This window comes from Poromitra crassiceps (assembly GCF_964638095.1).
Source record: "Poromitra crassiceps genome assembly, chromosome: 9".
NCBI lineage: Eukaryota > Metazoa > Chordata > Actinopteri > Beryciformes > Melamphaidae > Poromitra > Poromitra crassiceps.
In genome coordinates, this window is record NC_139630.1 from 45,322,353 (window position 1) to 45,336,825 (window position 14,473).

Here is a 14,473-nt window from a genome sequence, read left to right on the forward strand (position 1 = left end):
ATGGACATACGGTAGGTATCTATCCAAACACTCAGATGCAGAGTGAGTGAGAGAGACAGACAGACAGAAGGAAAGCGAGACAGAGCGATGCAAACGCATAGAGTGAGATGAGTTGAACTGGAAGACTGAAGCGTTGCACTGCCCACACACTCCCACATGCACCCCATCATTACAAACGAAAGGGCAAGACTGAAGCAATGCTGCCATCTATGATGCATCTAACAAGTGAGAGAGAGCTGGGAGAGGAAGGAACCAAGAATCTGAAACCACATTAATACCAGGTAGGAAGAGAGCGGTTTGGTTGAATACCCTGTGATTTTCTGCCACTGTTGTTATCCATTTCTTTGCTTCATCATAGAAAAGTGTGTGCTGGAGAAGGCTCCTCATTTCCAAAACTTGTTATTTGATTGCATCCTTCATTGCATATTTAAATATTTTCAAAGATGAAAACATATGTTGCATTGATATTTTGAATAATACAATGATTTACGTGACAGAAAACTGAAAAATCGATATATAATCAAGATGAATTTTTCGTAACATCTTTTGGCTTGGATTTATTAGTCACAGAATTGGTAAATAAAAGCCTCTTATAGATGAGGCTCATTGTCTGTCCAACTCATTGCTTTTGAAAATGTATTGAGTATCTTACGCCACCCAGTGGGCTGGACGGTATACCCAAATAATGAAGTCAAATAGAGATTGCGAGAAAAAGAGAACAAACTAAAAGGGAAATTTGGTGAATTAACATGAAATCAAGTAAACTGATTCAGAAGTAATACGTTGAAATGACAGTATTGGACACAATGACTGCATCATACTGTATTTTAATTAAATTTGGAATTCATGAATAATACAAGTAAATATCCACTTTTTTCTGATCCATCCCATTACTAATTTTGAATACCGGTATTGTTTTTTGATTTTACAAGACCAAGCTCATTGTCAGTCAAAGAGACCACTTGTCGACTTTTGAGAGCCTCGGGTCCAGCACATATCACCTCCTCCAGAAAGAAGACCTTCTGTGGATGGACAGTGATCCACTTCCACAGATACTCCATCTTCTCATCACACACCCAGGGGTTTTGTGTCAAGATCACATTAATTAGGGAGTCTCTCTCACCCAGCAGACCTGAAGGGAGATGCTGCAACTGGTTTTGATTGAGCAGCAGCATGTTCAGGTGTTGGAGGCCCTGCAGGAGTGTCGCAGGAAGCTCCTGTAACCCATTCTCCTGCAGAAACAGTTGAGTTAGTTGTGGGGTGTTGGCGAAGGTTGTGGGGTGCAGGGTGCTTAGATTGTTACCGGCAAGATTCAGGGACTCTAAATGGTGCAGTCGCTCCAGCGCGTCTGCTTGCAGTTCTTGCAGACTGTTATCACTAAGGTCCAGATTCACCAGATGGGGCAGTTTATGAAGCAGAGCAGACGGGACCTCCGTCAGGCGGTTCCCGGACAAGTCCAGCCAGGTCAGGCTGCTGTTGTCAGGAAACCACTCTGCATCCGCTTTTTCAATCAGGTTATTCTTGAGCACCAGGCTGTGGAGGGGGGCGTGGCTGAAGACATTGGGAGACAGGTGAACCAGTTGATTCCCTGTGAGATCCAAGATGTTGAGGTAAGGAACGCCCCGGAGCAGGTCAGAGGGAAGGCTCTGCAGCTTGTTATGGTACAGATGGAGCTTGTTCAAATGCGGCACCGCACTCAAATCACTGATTGTGATAACGCTGAGGTTGGTGGATCGTATGGATAATCGAAAGGTGTTGCGAGGTAAATCGTCTATGGGAAAATGTATAAGGGAGTTTTGGCTGCAAACCACCTCTTCCCCCGAATCTGAGCAGGAGCATAGCTCTGGGCAGCACCGGGCACCTTCAGCCAGGACAATGAGGGTGAGGAGCAGCCACACGTTCATCTTTAAACCACTGCACAGAAAGAAAAACAAACACATGAGAGTACAGGATATACAAGATAAAGTAAGCCTATAGGATATCAGAAGAGTGCAGTAATAGAAGTTGTATGTGTGAAGACATTATTGCATTGTGAAAACATCCATACATATTCCATATTCCTGTCCCAAAGATTTCTTTTTTGTCAAATAACTTGAAAAAATATTTTGTTACTATCATCAGTATGATCATAAATGATCCATCTTACCTGAGAGGCACAGCAGAATTCCCTCCGTTTGTGCTGGCGGACTTTTATATAATGTCACTCGTGTCTTTCTCATTGCCACCAATGCATGCGGAGGGAATTTCGCAAGAGATAAACAAAGCCAAGCAAACAAACCTGTTTGTCAATCGGTGAGTAATTATTTTTTTCTGTACTTTCCAAAAAGATGTTACCACACACACACATAAATCAATATTTTTAAATTATATTTCCATGCATGTCAGAATTGTTTTTTTTTATAGTTTATATTATAATAAAATGAAAATTGAATAAAAAGTAATTGATGAAAAGTAGATTTCCTCCATTTTCAAAATCACACATTCTTGTTATTTGCACATCATCTTTTAAAGAAAATCAGATCAGATCAGAACACATTTAAACCCTAAACAAAGTTTCAGGAGAGACAGAAAATCCTCAAAGCAAGAATGTTCACTCATTATCTTTATATTTGATTAAACTTACATTGCACTGATAAAAAGGGAGATTTCAGTGACAGACTGAATGATTTACTACTATATCACATAATGAGGGGTAAGAAGATGAGATGAGTTAAGACTGGAGGCTTAGCTCGCTCTCTGTCAGTGACACAACAGAGCGTCCTGCTAGAGACTGAGGTTTAGCACATATGATGTTCTCTGCTACGAAAGCATGCTTCTTGTTCTTCTGCAGCCATCTCCACAGGTACTCCACCTTCCCATCACACTGCCAGGGGTTGGCGGTCAAGTCCAGTCCCCCTTCATCCCAAGAAGACACCTGGTCCAGCAGACCTGGCGGGATGTGACTCAACAGGTTGTCTTCCAGACCCAGAGTGCTGAGCTGAGCCAGGCCCTGGAAGAGGCTTTGGGGGAGCCTCTGGAGCCGGTTCTGAGGGAGGAACAGGTACGTCAAGTTACGGGTGTTCTGGAATACAGACGCATCCAGGCTGCCTAGCTTGTTCTCCTGCAGGTTAAGTCTCTCCAGCTTGGTCAGCGGGTCCAGAGAATTCGGGGGGATCTTCTCCAGACGGTTGTAGGACAGGTCCAGGTTCTCCAGATGGGGCAGCTTCTGAAGCAGAGCCGACGGGACCTCCGTCAGATGGTTCCCGGACAAGTCCAGCCAGGTCAGGCTGCTGTTCTCTGGAAGCCACTCAGCCTCTGCTTTGCTAATCAGGTTGTTCTTGAGGACCAGACTGCGGAGCAGGGCGTGGCTGAAGACATTCGGAGGCAGGTGAACCAGTTGATTGTCTCGGAGATCCACAGTGTTGAGGTGAGGAACGCCCCGAAAAAGGTCAGAGGAGAGGTTCTTCAGCTTGTTGTTGTTTAAGTGGAGACCCTCCAGCAGGGGCATGGCGCTCAGGTGGTGCTTGGAGATGGAGGTGATGTTGGTGAACTGGATTGTCAGCTGGGTGATGTTCTCCCAGAGACCCTTGGACGGGAACTCGGTCAGGGGTACGTCATGGCAGACCAGCTCGGCTCTTCTGGGATAGCATTTGCAAAGTTCCGGACAAGACAGAGTGCCATGGCCAAAATATGACAACCACAGCAAAGCAAGGCCGCACCAGGTTTTCATTACTAGGAGACAACAAAGGAGTTGGTGTTTTAATTCTGAGGAAAACAACACATCAGAAAACGTAAAGATATTATACTGTAGGCTATATAAGATATTTCCTTTTACAATGACCAAACCGATGCAATATTTGACCACAAAGACCAGTAGGCTACAGTTGACTAATCATTTACAGTCCATGCACGTAATGTCCAGTAACATGAAAAACAAAATCAAACTTACTGTTGTTTTGAAGCTTAAACTGAATGAATGTTGGCCAAACTGCTCCTTATATCAGATTCAGTCCTCACTTGCAACATAGCCTATACTGTGTCATTGGGGAGCAGATTCCCGCTGACATCATCGTTATTTATTGAGTAAACAAGGACCCGTCACTCCGCTGTCATTTGTCAAGGACAGAGTTGCAAAAGGGTGTATGACACAATGTAACCTACTGGGATAAGTATGATCTGGTATGGTTTCTTGAAACATAAATTGCTTTGTGTGTTTTCGGTGCTGAAACATGCCATTAAAGTCTTCTGAAATGTTGGAAGAATACACATTTCAAGTTCATGAATGTCTGATGGTTTGCTACTAACTGAAGATAAGTTAGGTGTTTACATTATTTTGTACTTTGGATTTTTGGAAATATGTGAGAGGTTGGAGGGAGGGAGGGATTGAGAGAGAGAGAGAGAGACCACCCACCCATGCTTGCGCACACAAGTTCTTATGCAATATTCATGTCTATTTCCCTCTCAGTGATATGATTGACTGATCTGTTAGAGTCCTGGGACTCACACAAGTGACAGATGATGGAGAAAGGCATTTTCCATCTTCATCTGAATTACATTTCATATATTCAGCAGAGGACAGCTGGTCCAGTAACCCTGCAGAGATGTGTCTCAGCAAGCTGGAGGCTCATCCAGCAGGTGGGGAGGAGCAGCTAAGACAATATCTGCAGTGATTGTAGAACACGGAGTTCAGAGGAGGGTTAGATGTAGCCTGGGTAAACCCAGCCTCCACGTGACCTCTGTGTAATATCAGTAGAAGACTGACGTTACAGGCATAGTCTGTGACGTCACATTCACCCAGGCTAGGTTAGATGAACATACCACTTTGCCAATACATCAGATACAGTTGAAGTCGGAAGTTTACATACACGTAGGTTGAAGTCATTAAAACCTTTCTTTGGCAAGTCGGTTAGGACATCTGATCTACTTTGTGATTTTTCCAACAATTCTTTACAGACAGATTGTTTCACTTAGTGGGTCAGAAGTCTACAGTACATGTACCAAGTTGACAGTGCCATTAGCTTGGGAAATTCCAGAAAATGAAAACTATTGAACAGCTACAAAAAGCCGGAGCTGGAGGCTTCATGGAAGCAAGGCTTGTGCTCTTCGACCTCTCAAGACAGAAGGTGTCCTCTGAAGGGGTTAAGGACCACACCAGCTACTGGTGAGCTAAGATCCCAAGTTCTTCATCCTGTTTACAAATTGTGCTCGAGCTTCCGATCTTTCTTGCTTACGTTAAAAGGAGAACTTCACAGAAAAAAACAATGCTGGTTAATTTTGCACATGATCTGACACACATCCGAAAACTTAGCAGATATTAATTTGGTTTGACAGTTATTGAGAGTTGATTTGATTAAGGACCAGTGATGTCATTCATGCACAAATCACTGGTCCACAGCTTAACTCAAATCAACTCAACTCTCAATAACTGTCAAACTAAATGAATGCCTGCAAAACCGTTGAGTTTTCGGACATGTGTGAGATCATGTGCAAAATAAATCAGCGTTGTTTTTCAGTGAAGTTGTCCTTTAATACTCCAGTAACTAACTGGGATCAGTTGGGGCAGTATATTGTCCATAGCATTACGAGGAAGGCATGGGTGTCAGCTGTTAAAGAGACAGACCACATAATGCATATTACAGCTTACAGACCCTGTTGCGACAACGAGCATAACTGTCGATTACTGATGGTGATGATGAGGCTCCTTGCAGCCGCCTGCAACCCTAGGTCATGGTGGTTGGTGCAGTAATACTATATAACAAATTAGAACATACTGTAGACTGGCAGTGTGAAATATGATTTAATACTATATAAGAAATTAGAACATACTGTAGCCCGGCAGTGTGAAATATGATTTGAAGCAGTTGGCCAACAGGACGAGCCATTAGGCCTACATTATGTATGCCGAGTGCCAGTTTGCTTTAGGCTGTTCTGAAAGATTTATTTCAGTCAAGCCCACTCACTCCACATGCAAGATAGAGACAGACCTATCCTGAGCCAACCCTACAGTCAGATATTACACTTTTGGAGAATCGCTGAAACTGAATGTGTAACTGTGGCCATGTCTTTTTTATTTCTTGTGGTATCACTTTAATATTCCTACAGTATATAGGACGTTATATAATAGTTTTGTGTGATATGCGTGTTTAAAATGTATTATAGTTTTGTATAGTTATTTTTATAAGGAATGTGTACAGAACGGTTGAATCACCTCGAGGTAAGGGGCCATCAAATGCTGTAACTGGACAGACAGCTGTCCTATACTGTAGCTGCCCTGCATGTAACTGGACAGACAGCATTCCTATACTGTAGCTGCCCTGCATGTTTATGCTGTAACTGGACAGACAGCATTCCTATACTGTAGCTGCCCTGCATGTTTATGCTGTAACTGGACAGACAGCATTCCTATACTGTAGCTGCCCTGCATGTTCTTTCTGAGCAGGCTCTCATGTTCTGGGTATTACTGTCACCTGTCAGGCGTCTGCCTGTGCAACACTTCAGCTCATTGCTGAGCTGGAGAGGAGATGGAAGTGCACAGCGCTCTTGTAAACATCGCCACGTACAGCACATTTCTGATTTGTCTGGTTCTTAAACTCCCGCAGATTCTCATCCTGACCAAAGAGAAGTCGTCCAAAGGTCTGAGCTTAGCAGGCTTACTGCTCGAGTTGGCAGGGTAAGTAAGAGAGACCAGACTATTGCACCCATTGCCTTGGCTGAGATCTCAAGATGTGCACGGTGTACCTCGTCTAATCCGTGATGTTCTTTTAAGTACGTTTTTTCCACTAGAGATTTTTTTTTTTTTACTGTTGTTTGTTTTCTTTGACCTGCCCCTCTAATTGGTGTTATGTAACAGTAGGTGTGGGTTGGACATAATTGAGTCAAGAGTAATTATACCAAGTCAGCATCAAAACATTTATGCTCTTGTGTTTGTTTTATTAAACTGGTGCAAGATGTCAGTCTCTCAGCTGTTTAGAACAGTGCAGGCCCATAAGGTTCAATTTAATTAAAGGGACAGTTCAATCCCCCCCCCCCCCCCAAAAAAAAATTACATAATTATGTTTCCTCTTACCTGTAATGCTATTTATCCATCTTGTTTTGGGGTGAGTTGCCGAGTTTTGGAGACATCGGCCGTAGAGACGTCTGCCTTCTCTTCGAATACAATGGAACTGGATGGCACTCGGCTTGTGGTGCTAAAGTGGAACTCACACCAAAACAATCTGATGGACAAATAGCAATACAGGTAAGAGGAAAACTATTTTGATTTTGGGGTGAACCTTTAAGTCTGAACCTGACCAGTAACCTTTACTTTAATGTAAATACATAGAACACACATATTGATAAGTTATATATTTTCATTTGAGTAGGCTACTTGTAATTTCAAGGTATTGTGAGGTCTGTTATTAGCCTACTGACATTTTGCAATAGCTTAAAGGCCGGCTAGCTACTCTGTACAGTAGGCTGATGTTTATAACGATGGTGACATGTTGTAGTAAAGTGACACTGCATGAGAGGAGGTGAAGGAGACTGGAAACATGCATCCTGTGCTCTGCTCTCAGTATAGCTCTGCAGCTGTGGGGCCCTGTAACTCCCACAGACAGCCTGAGCCTCACACTGCAATGTAAAGGGCAGCAGAGAGGCAGACAGGCCAGACACTGGCGGTCGTGTTTGAAAATACTGCACTTCCCCTCCCCTCTTTCTTTCTTTAACCCAACAATATAGGCTGTCACACTATAGGACTACCACAGTAAAGCCAAACTGTTTTAAATATTCAGTTAATATATGTATAGAGAAGTGAGGTCTCTAGACCAAATTTCAAGCAGAAGGCCCCACATGCATAACCTGATCACCCCGCGACGTCAGTCAAGTTAGTATGATGTCAGCTATGTTGTCCAAGTATTCAAGTCCAAGTATGATGTCAGTTCATTCTCGTATATATAGCAAGGGTTCTACGTCACCTCTCTCTCTCTGGCCGATCATAGCAGCAGCTAGCTTCACGGCAGTCCATCTCCCCTGAAGCTGTCCTCTGAAGCGTCATTTTGCCCCACCCACCTCCCCAGTCCGCCACCAGTCTCGACTCCTGTAGGATCCCCCACGGGGGGATCCCCTATCCTAGCCTATGCAGATGCCCTCCTCTTGCCTCAAGAGGAGCGCCTCTGTCCAATGGAGTCATGCGCCAAAGTATTTTCCATGCATGCCAATTGCTAAATAAAGGTTGTTAAATCCTACCAACTGGCCTCTCATGATTGAAAAAACTGCACAGGAATACTGTAGTAATAGCAGGATGTCAGTAAACTCACTTAAGTAGCCTAACATGCCACTAATTATATTATTACAGTATAATAATCTTTCAACAAAATGTTATTTTCATTCCAGACATATTGTGTTTGTGACCTACCAGCGGTATCATAACCATCCAATTTCCACATACATTGAATTTCCAGCACTGCTTTTGCAAGGTACTGTAGCTCCTATTGTTGTCAGTCATACATGCTTCTTATGAAATATAGGCCTAACCAGAAGCAACAAAACATATTAATATTTAATACATTTTAAAAAGGATACAAACAAATATAAGGCACAGAAAATATAGCCCAAGTACCTATAGCAATATTATGGGAATGTTATAGTGATGCCATAGTGTGATAAGGTCACTATAAACTCACTCTGGAGTGCCACAGTCACACTTAAAGTCCCCAACACAAACATGATAGCCTTGGATATTATATATCTATTGATTTTTTGTTAAGGATACTTTGATTTGATATCTGGGCAATATGATCCTCATATCAGGATTGTAACAATAGCACAAGAGTAAATGAAATCCAAACCTCCTCTATTTCAGACACCATTTTGCTGATTCTCCTCCTCAACTACAGCTGCAGTTTGAGACAGAGCCTCGCCTACAGCGTCCTGTATCCTCAATGCTGTGTCCTTCATGACAATAAGCATATTTTAATATCAATACACCATCATATTGTTTCGTTATGTAGTCATTATGCTTTGAATGTTTCATCCCACCTGTTGTAGTCTTACATGTTTTCCTCCAGATTTGTATGCGGATGGCAACTCCTGACAGTACAGGGATGGATCATTGATATGGTCATGGTGAGCTTTTCTAGTTGTATTTTGAATGCTTCAGTCTCACTCTTTTGTAATGATCGATTTCAAGCATATTTCAAGCCCCTTTCAAGGACAAATTATTTGGGGCGTCCAGGTAGTGTAGCGGTCGATTCCCTGCCTACCAACATAGGGTCGCAGGTTCGCGCCCCTGTGTTACCGCCGGTGTGGTTGGGCATCCACACAGGCACCATTGGCTGAGTCTGCAGGTGGGAAGCCGGAATGAGGGTATGTGTTCTGGTCGCTGCACTAGCGCCTCCTCTGCTTGAAAGGGGCGCCTGCCCGGTTTGGGGCGGAAGGGAACTGGTGGGAATAGCGTGATCCTGCACGTGCTACGTCCTGCCGGTGATGCTCCCCGCTGTCAGGTGAAAAAAAGCGGCTGGCAACTGCGCATGTGTCGGAGGAAGCATGGTGCTAGTCTCGGCTCTCCCTAGATCGATAGAGGGTGGAGCAGCGACCGGGGCAGCAGGGGGAAAGATTGGCCAAGTACAATTGGGGAGAAAATGGGGAGGGGAAGAAACTATGACATTATATGTAGATTTCTATTAAAGGCAACATTTCAATTGATGTAAAAAGCATTACAAATTTATTTTGGTGACTCAATAGATAAAATACAACCATACTGGTCTCATGGAATGACTCAGACTAAGCTTTACTTGACAAAAAGTATAGAGAGGCAAAGTGACTGCCTACTTCAGCTCTGAACCAGTTTCATCCGCCATTTATTTTCCCATCGACATTTTGTAAAACATCAGGTGTCTCCTGATTATAGCGTTAGCTGAACGTTTGGTTTGAACCAGTAAAACTTTTTATAAGCATTTTACGGAATGTCGATGGGAAAATAAATGGCGGAGGAAAATCTCTGGTACAGTGCTGAAGCAGGAAGTGACGTTCCACTTTGGCTCTCTATAGGCACAGACAGGTTAGTTGAGTTTACCCTCTACTGTAGGGGTTTTCAAAGTCTGAGATTGTGGGCCTCCCCCCAGATAACGCTTGGAAAAAGGAGCCCCCTTCGCTGAATTCCTGGATGCCAATGGGATCATGATTGTTATCTAATCCCATAGACACTCAACAATTGAGCTAAGCTAGACTAATATTGCTGTTTGACATACTTCAGACTGCATCAAATACATAAAAAGTCTGTCTGAAGGCATTTATTTATTAGTTTCTGTATCTCTAAACTATCTCTTTAACACAAATGTAGGCTATTCTATGAGATCTCCTTTTGACAACTAATTTAATAACGTAATATTTCCACTTCCATTCACTGAGCCTCCCCTGAAACTGCTTGGAGCCCCCCTGGGGAGGGGAGGCTCACCTCCCACTTTGAAAACCCCTGCTCCCTGTTCATAACACCTGCTCTCGCCTTCTCAGAGTGCATCTACTATCATCAGTGCCAGCAGTAAGTTTGTCCAGCTGCAGTCTCTGTGGCAGTCCCAGGATTCTTCCCAGGTCAGTGCCCTCTCCTCGGCCATGTCTACCTACTCCTGCCTTGGTAAGCACTCTAAACATTGCATATCCATCCCCAAAGATTTTTCTGTAACTACAAATGACGTACACTACCCTCGACAGCTTTCTATTTTCGTAACCAAAGGTCTTAAAATACTTAGAAACTTTGATGAAGTTCTGTAGTGAGTTTTACTTTCATGCCTGCTATGCTATCAGTTTGTAAGCAAATGTGTCACTCATGTTGACTATTTATCTTTGGAATGAAACATCGTGTGCCCCTTTAGCAAGGACGTTCACTACGCTGATGACAACAGATGACAAGCAGGGTCAGTATATTGGCTTCTAGTTCAAATCAATACTGTTGAATATACGGCACACACTGTATGACTAATGCATTTTGCACATCAGTGTTGGCATACAAATGATTTTCCCATGCGCTACGACAGTTCCATCTGTGTAAGTGAGATAAAAGCTTGCCCCTCCCCTCGCTATTATTTGGCCTACAAATTGTATTTCTGGGAATATAATAATACAGGTATGTTATATTTTGAAAATGGCAGCACTACTACAAACATAAAGCTTGCTCGTTTGTAGAAATTTCAGCATACATTAATGAACACACTTGAGAGAACTTGGAGAAAGAACCGTTATTTGCTAATACTGACTAGACTGTTACAGGCCATATGAACAACATATTGCATGTGAATAGTTAAACTGACTGGTGTCAATGTGTCTTCGGATCCTCCAGTTCTCCTGAGGATCTGCATCTTGACATCATTGAATTCCTGGGTGCTGGCGACCATATTCTACTACAGACGAGGCAGCAAAAAACAAGACTGATTGTAACCCAACTTTTCACGGGAGGTTGGAGAAGTTGGCTTGTGACCAGATTAGAACGTTGATGATTTGAATACCAGACAGGCTGGGAAGATCTTGGTGGGGAAGATGAATTTCTCCCCATCCTCAACAACTACTGTTTAATTTAAGTGCCTTTGAGCAAAGCACAGAACCCCAAATTGCTTCTCCTACTAGCGAAGTAGAAGACAGTTGAATTGTCATCAGTCAACTTTCCAGAAATAAGTTAAAAAATTATCCCAGTGAGAGGTCTTACACACTGCTCTTAAAGAGATTTAATTAATATTTAGTGGTTTTAGCAGGTGCTAGCTTTTCTACCAGTAAACCAGATTTTGCTCTTTCAGATTATTTTATGGGACACACTTGCATGTGTGGTATCAGCAAGTAAACGTCTTTTGTCTCAAAAGTTAAAGTCATTAGGTTAAATAAGGTTTAATTTAATCCATTAAAGGGAAACCACAACCTATTTTGTGTGTGTGTGTGTTGTATTTATTATTGTAGTTAATTAAAGCAAGCCTGTGGAGGATTTCGAATAAAACACTCATTACCTCTACATTTTATAGACGTTTTCACGGAATTGTGTTGCTAGGGAACAGTTTGGAACCTAGCTTATGTCCTGTCAGTTATTGGGTAATTTAGAATGTTTATGTAGTCGAGTTGAAACAGTCTATAGCTTCAGTGGGATTGACTGTCAGTAATTATCTCATTATGCCCCATGTCTGCTGCTTTATTATTTTATTGTGTCATTAATTTCTCCCAAATATCACATGAAAGCACAAAGTAGATGATTATGGTCACTGTTTGCAATGGTGACAAGCCTTTTTGCTGGCTTTCATCGCATGGCAATAAAAGAGGAAATCCTACACCTTTTTAAAAGTATGAATGCATTAATTATTCCTTGTATAGGTATCAGTATTTATTTGATTTTGTCATGGATGGCAAGAGGAAAATATATAGGCATACACTGTTTCTGTTCACATTATTCTGTCATGTGCTGTAACATTGTTTTGCTTGTTTTTGCTTAAAATACAGTACGGTGCAAAAGTCTTAGAAAAAGAAGAAAACTAAAGCGAAGATGCTTTCAAAAATAATTAAATTAAAAGTTTCTAAATATCAAGAGTCTATTCTGACACACTAATGCAGAAGGGAAAAATAAGAATAAACATCTGACACAAGTTATATAAAAACCCTTTGGTGCCTACAGTAAGACCTTTGCACAGTACTGTATATCCGGAAGAGCATCAAGATTGACTATACGATGTAAAACTGCCCATTCATTAAAACTGTATATTCGTACATTTACAGGTCAAGAGTATATACTGTAGTATGTGCTGAGATATACATTGTATTCATAAAAATAAAACTATCATCACATACTGTGAGCTGCTACAACACACACACCTCTCACTCATATATACAAATGTTCACACACATGCCTAACACAAAACTTCACAAAACCAAATTCAATTGAGTCAATGTATCTGAGGAAATGTCCATGTTTGTGTCAGCTTGTTTTGAGGCGTTTCAGTTTTACTCCCGATGGTGAAAGTCTCACTATAGAGATTAGATGAACACTGTGTTTATGTCATTGTAAAAATGACACGGAGAGTCCCAGTTCCCATGATGAAAGCCATTTTCTGCAAATGTTTCTGTCCATGTTTGGCGTTTTGCAGTCTTTGTCCCCTGAACAAACAACACATGTAGGCACTGCATCCAGACCGTGATCATCACTGATCCACATTGGTGAAAATACAGCTCTCTGAGCAGCCAGGGTTAACTGTGGAGAGAGAGGGAATGAAAATGATGTGAAATTCTGGGATGCATGAAACTGCATGGCACGACTTCAAATGCACGCCCACACCAAATCCACACAAAACAAAAAAGGAAGCGACCCAGTAGCCACACAGTGCTTAAAATAATATGCCAAAAAAGCAGACTGAACTGAGAATAATCTTGGTCTGTGTATTTACAAGAGGTAAACTGTATGCAAAAATCAAGCTCAAAGACAGCGTTCATGATTTGCACACAAATTCAAACTCACACAGTGCATGCACTACTACTAACTGCAAACCCACATCTATCAGAGGCATCTCATGCAGAGGTGCAGTTACCCTCTGTAACCCCTCTTTCCACCTCCTCAGAAGAACATATCATCATCATCATCGATATCATCCAACGACCAACTCCAGTCTTTCAGGCCAAACTCAAGCAATCTGAAACAGTACGGGGTTCACCAAGGGGGTCAACCTTCAGTACTACACATAACTGTGGGTACAGTACATGCCTCATTCACCAGGGGGCAGTACAGAGTTGTAAGTAGTCCATGACTCCTGACTTAGACATATGCTGCAGTATGTGAGGAGAAGCTGGGCAGGTTAATACAGTAGGCACAGTGGACAGACAGGCACACTGCAGGTCTGCTACTTACAGTCTCCCAGCATGAGAGACATTAGAAAGGTGAGGGTCAGAGGTCATGGGGGTCAGTGGAGGATGATGCGGAGCATGGGGCCAGCGCTGGGGGATGAGAGCTGGTTAGGTTGTGGCTGAGCTGTGAGAGGCCATACTGACATTACTGAGTGTATCGTAATCAGTCACACTTGTGTGCGGAAAGCAAGAATGATACCGTCAGCAACTTCCTTAGAAGTTTGGTACCTTTGCTGTTCTTTCCTTGCCATTAACGCAGCTGTGATAGACTAATACAGTGGTCTTCAACAGGTGGTCTGCAGTGGTACTGCCAAATTTTGTCAAAGTAGTTTGTGAACATTTAATTTTTTTATTTTAGGCAAAAAATAATGAGTAAACTCCAAGCATTAATAGGCAATAAATAAACTACTTTTGACAAAGATTATTTACAAAATGAATGATTCCCATGAGTATATAAATAAGTTAATAAGGGATTACGGTAAATATGTTATTATAAGTCATGCTTAAAATGCAACAAATTAATTTATTTACTTTTTTAATCGTAGGGGGTCCCTGCTCTGTTTCCCTATCAACCAAGGGGTCCTAGGGCTGAAAAAGGTTGACGGTCGATGGTGATCAAAGCATTAGCATGTGGCTATCTAGGGCCTAGATT

At 42.3% G+C, this 14,473-nt stretch overlaps 3 protein-coding genes across 4 annotated transcripts in view; all 3 read right to left on the bottom strand.

Moving 5' to 3' along the window:
• Positions 1-893: 893 nt before the first annotated feature.
• Positions 894-2,166, bottom strand: LOC310782337 (uncharacterized protein; the record flags this gene model as incomplete). Its single annotated transcript, XM_083643004.1, has 2 exons — positions 2,147-2,166; positions 894-1,914 (listed from the first exon to the last, which is right to left on the bottom strand). Exon 2 carries the CDS (start codon positions 1,902-1,904, stop codon positions 894-896), a length of 1,011 nt encoding a protein of 336 aa, XP_083499130.1. The 5' UTR covers positions 1,905-1,914; positions 2,147-2,166.
• A 544-nt stretch (positions 2,167-2,710) lies between these two features.
• LOC310782028 (uncharacterized protein) lies at positions 2,711-3,709 on the bottom strand (the record flags this gene model as incomplete). Its single annotated transcript, XM_083642679.1, has 1 exon — positions 2,711-3,709. One exon carries the CDS (start codon positions 3,707-3,709, stop codon positions 2,711-2,713), a length of 999 nt encoding a protein of 332 aa, XP_083498805.1.
• An 8,179-nt stretch (positions 3,710-11,888) lies between these two features.
• Positions 11,889-14,473, bottom strand: part of LOC310782756 (rho-associated protein kinase 2-like) — a 51,332-nt gene continuing 48,747 nt past the window's right edge. For both annotated transcript variants that reach the window (XM_083643493.1, XM_083643492.1), the window contains one exon: positions 11,889-13,174. In XM_083643493.1, coding sequence (XP_083499619.1) covers positions 13,171-13,174 — 4 coding nt within the window. In that variant the 3' untranslated portion in view covers positions 11,889-13,170. The remainder of the gene's footprint in view (positions 13,175-14,473) is intronic.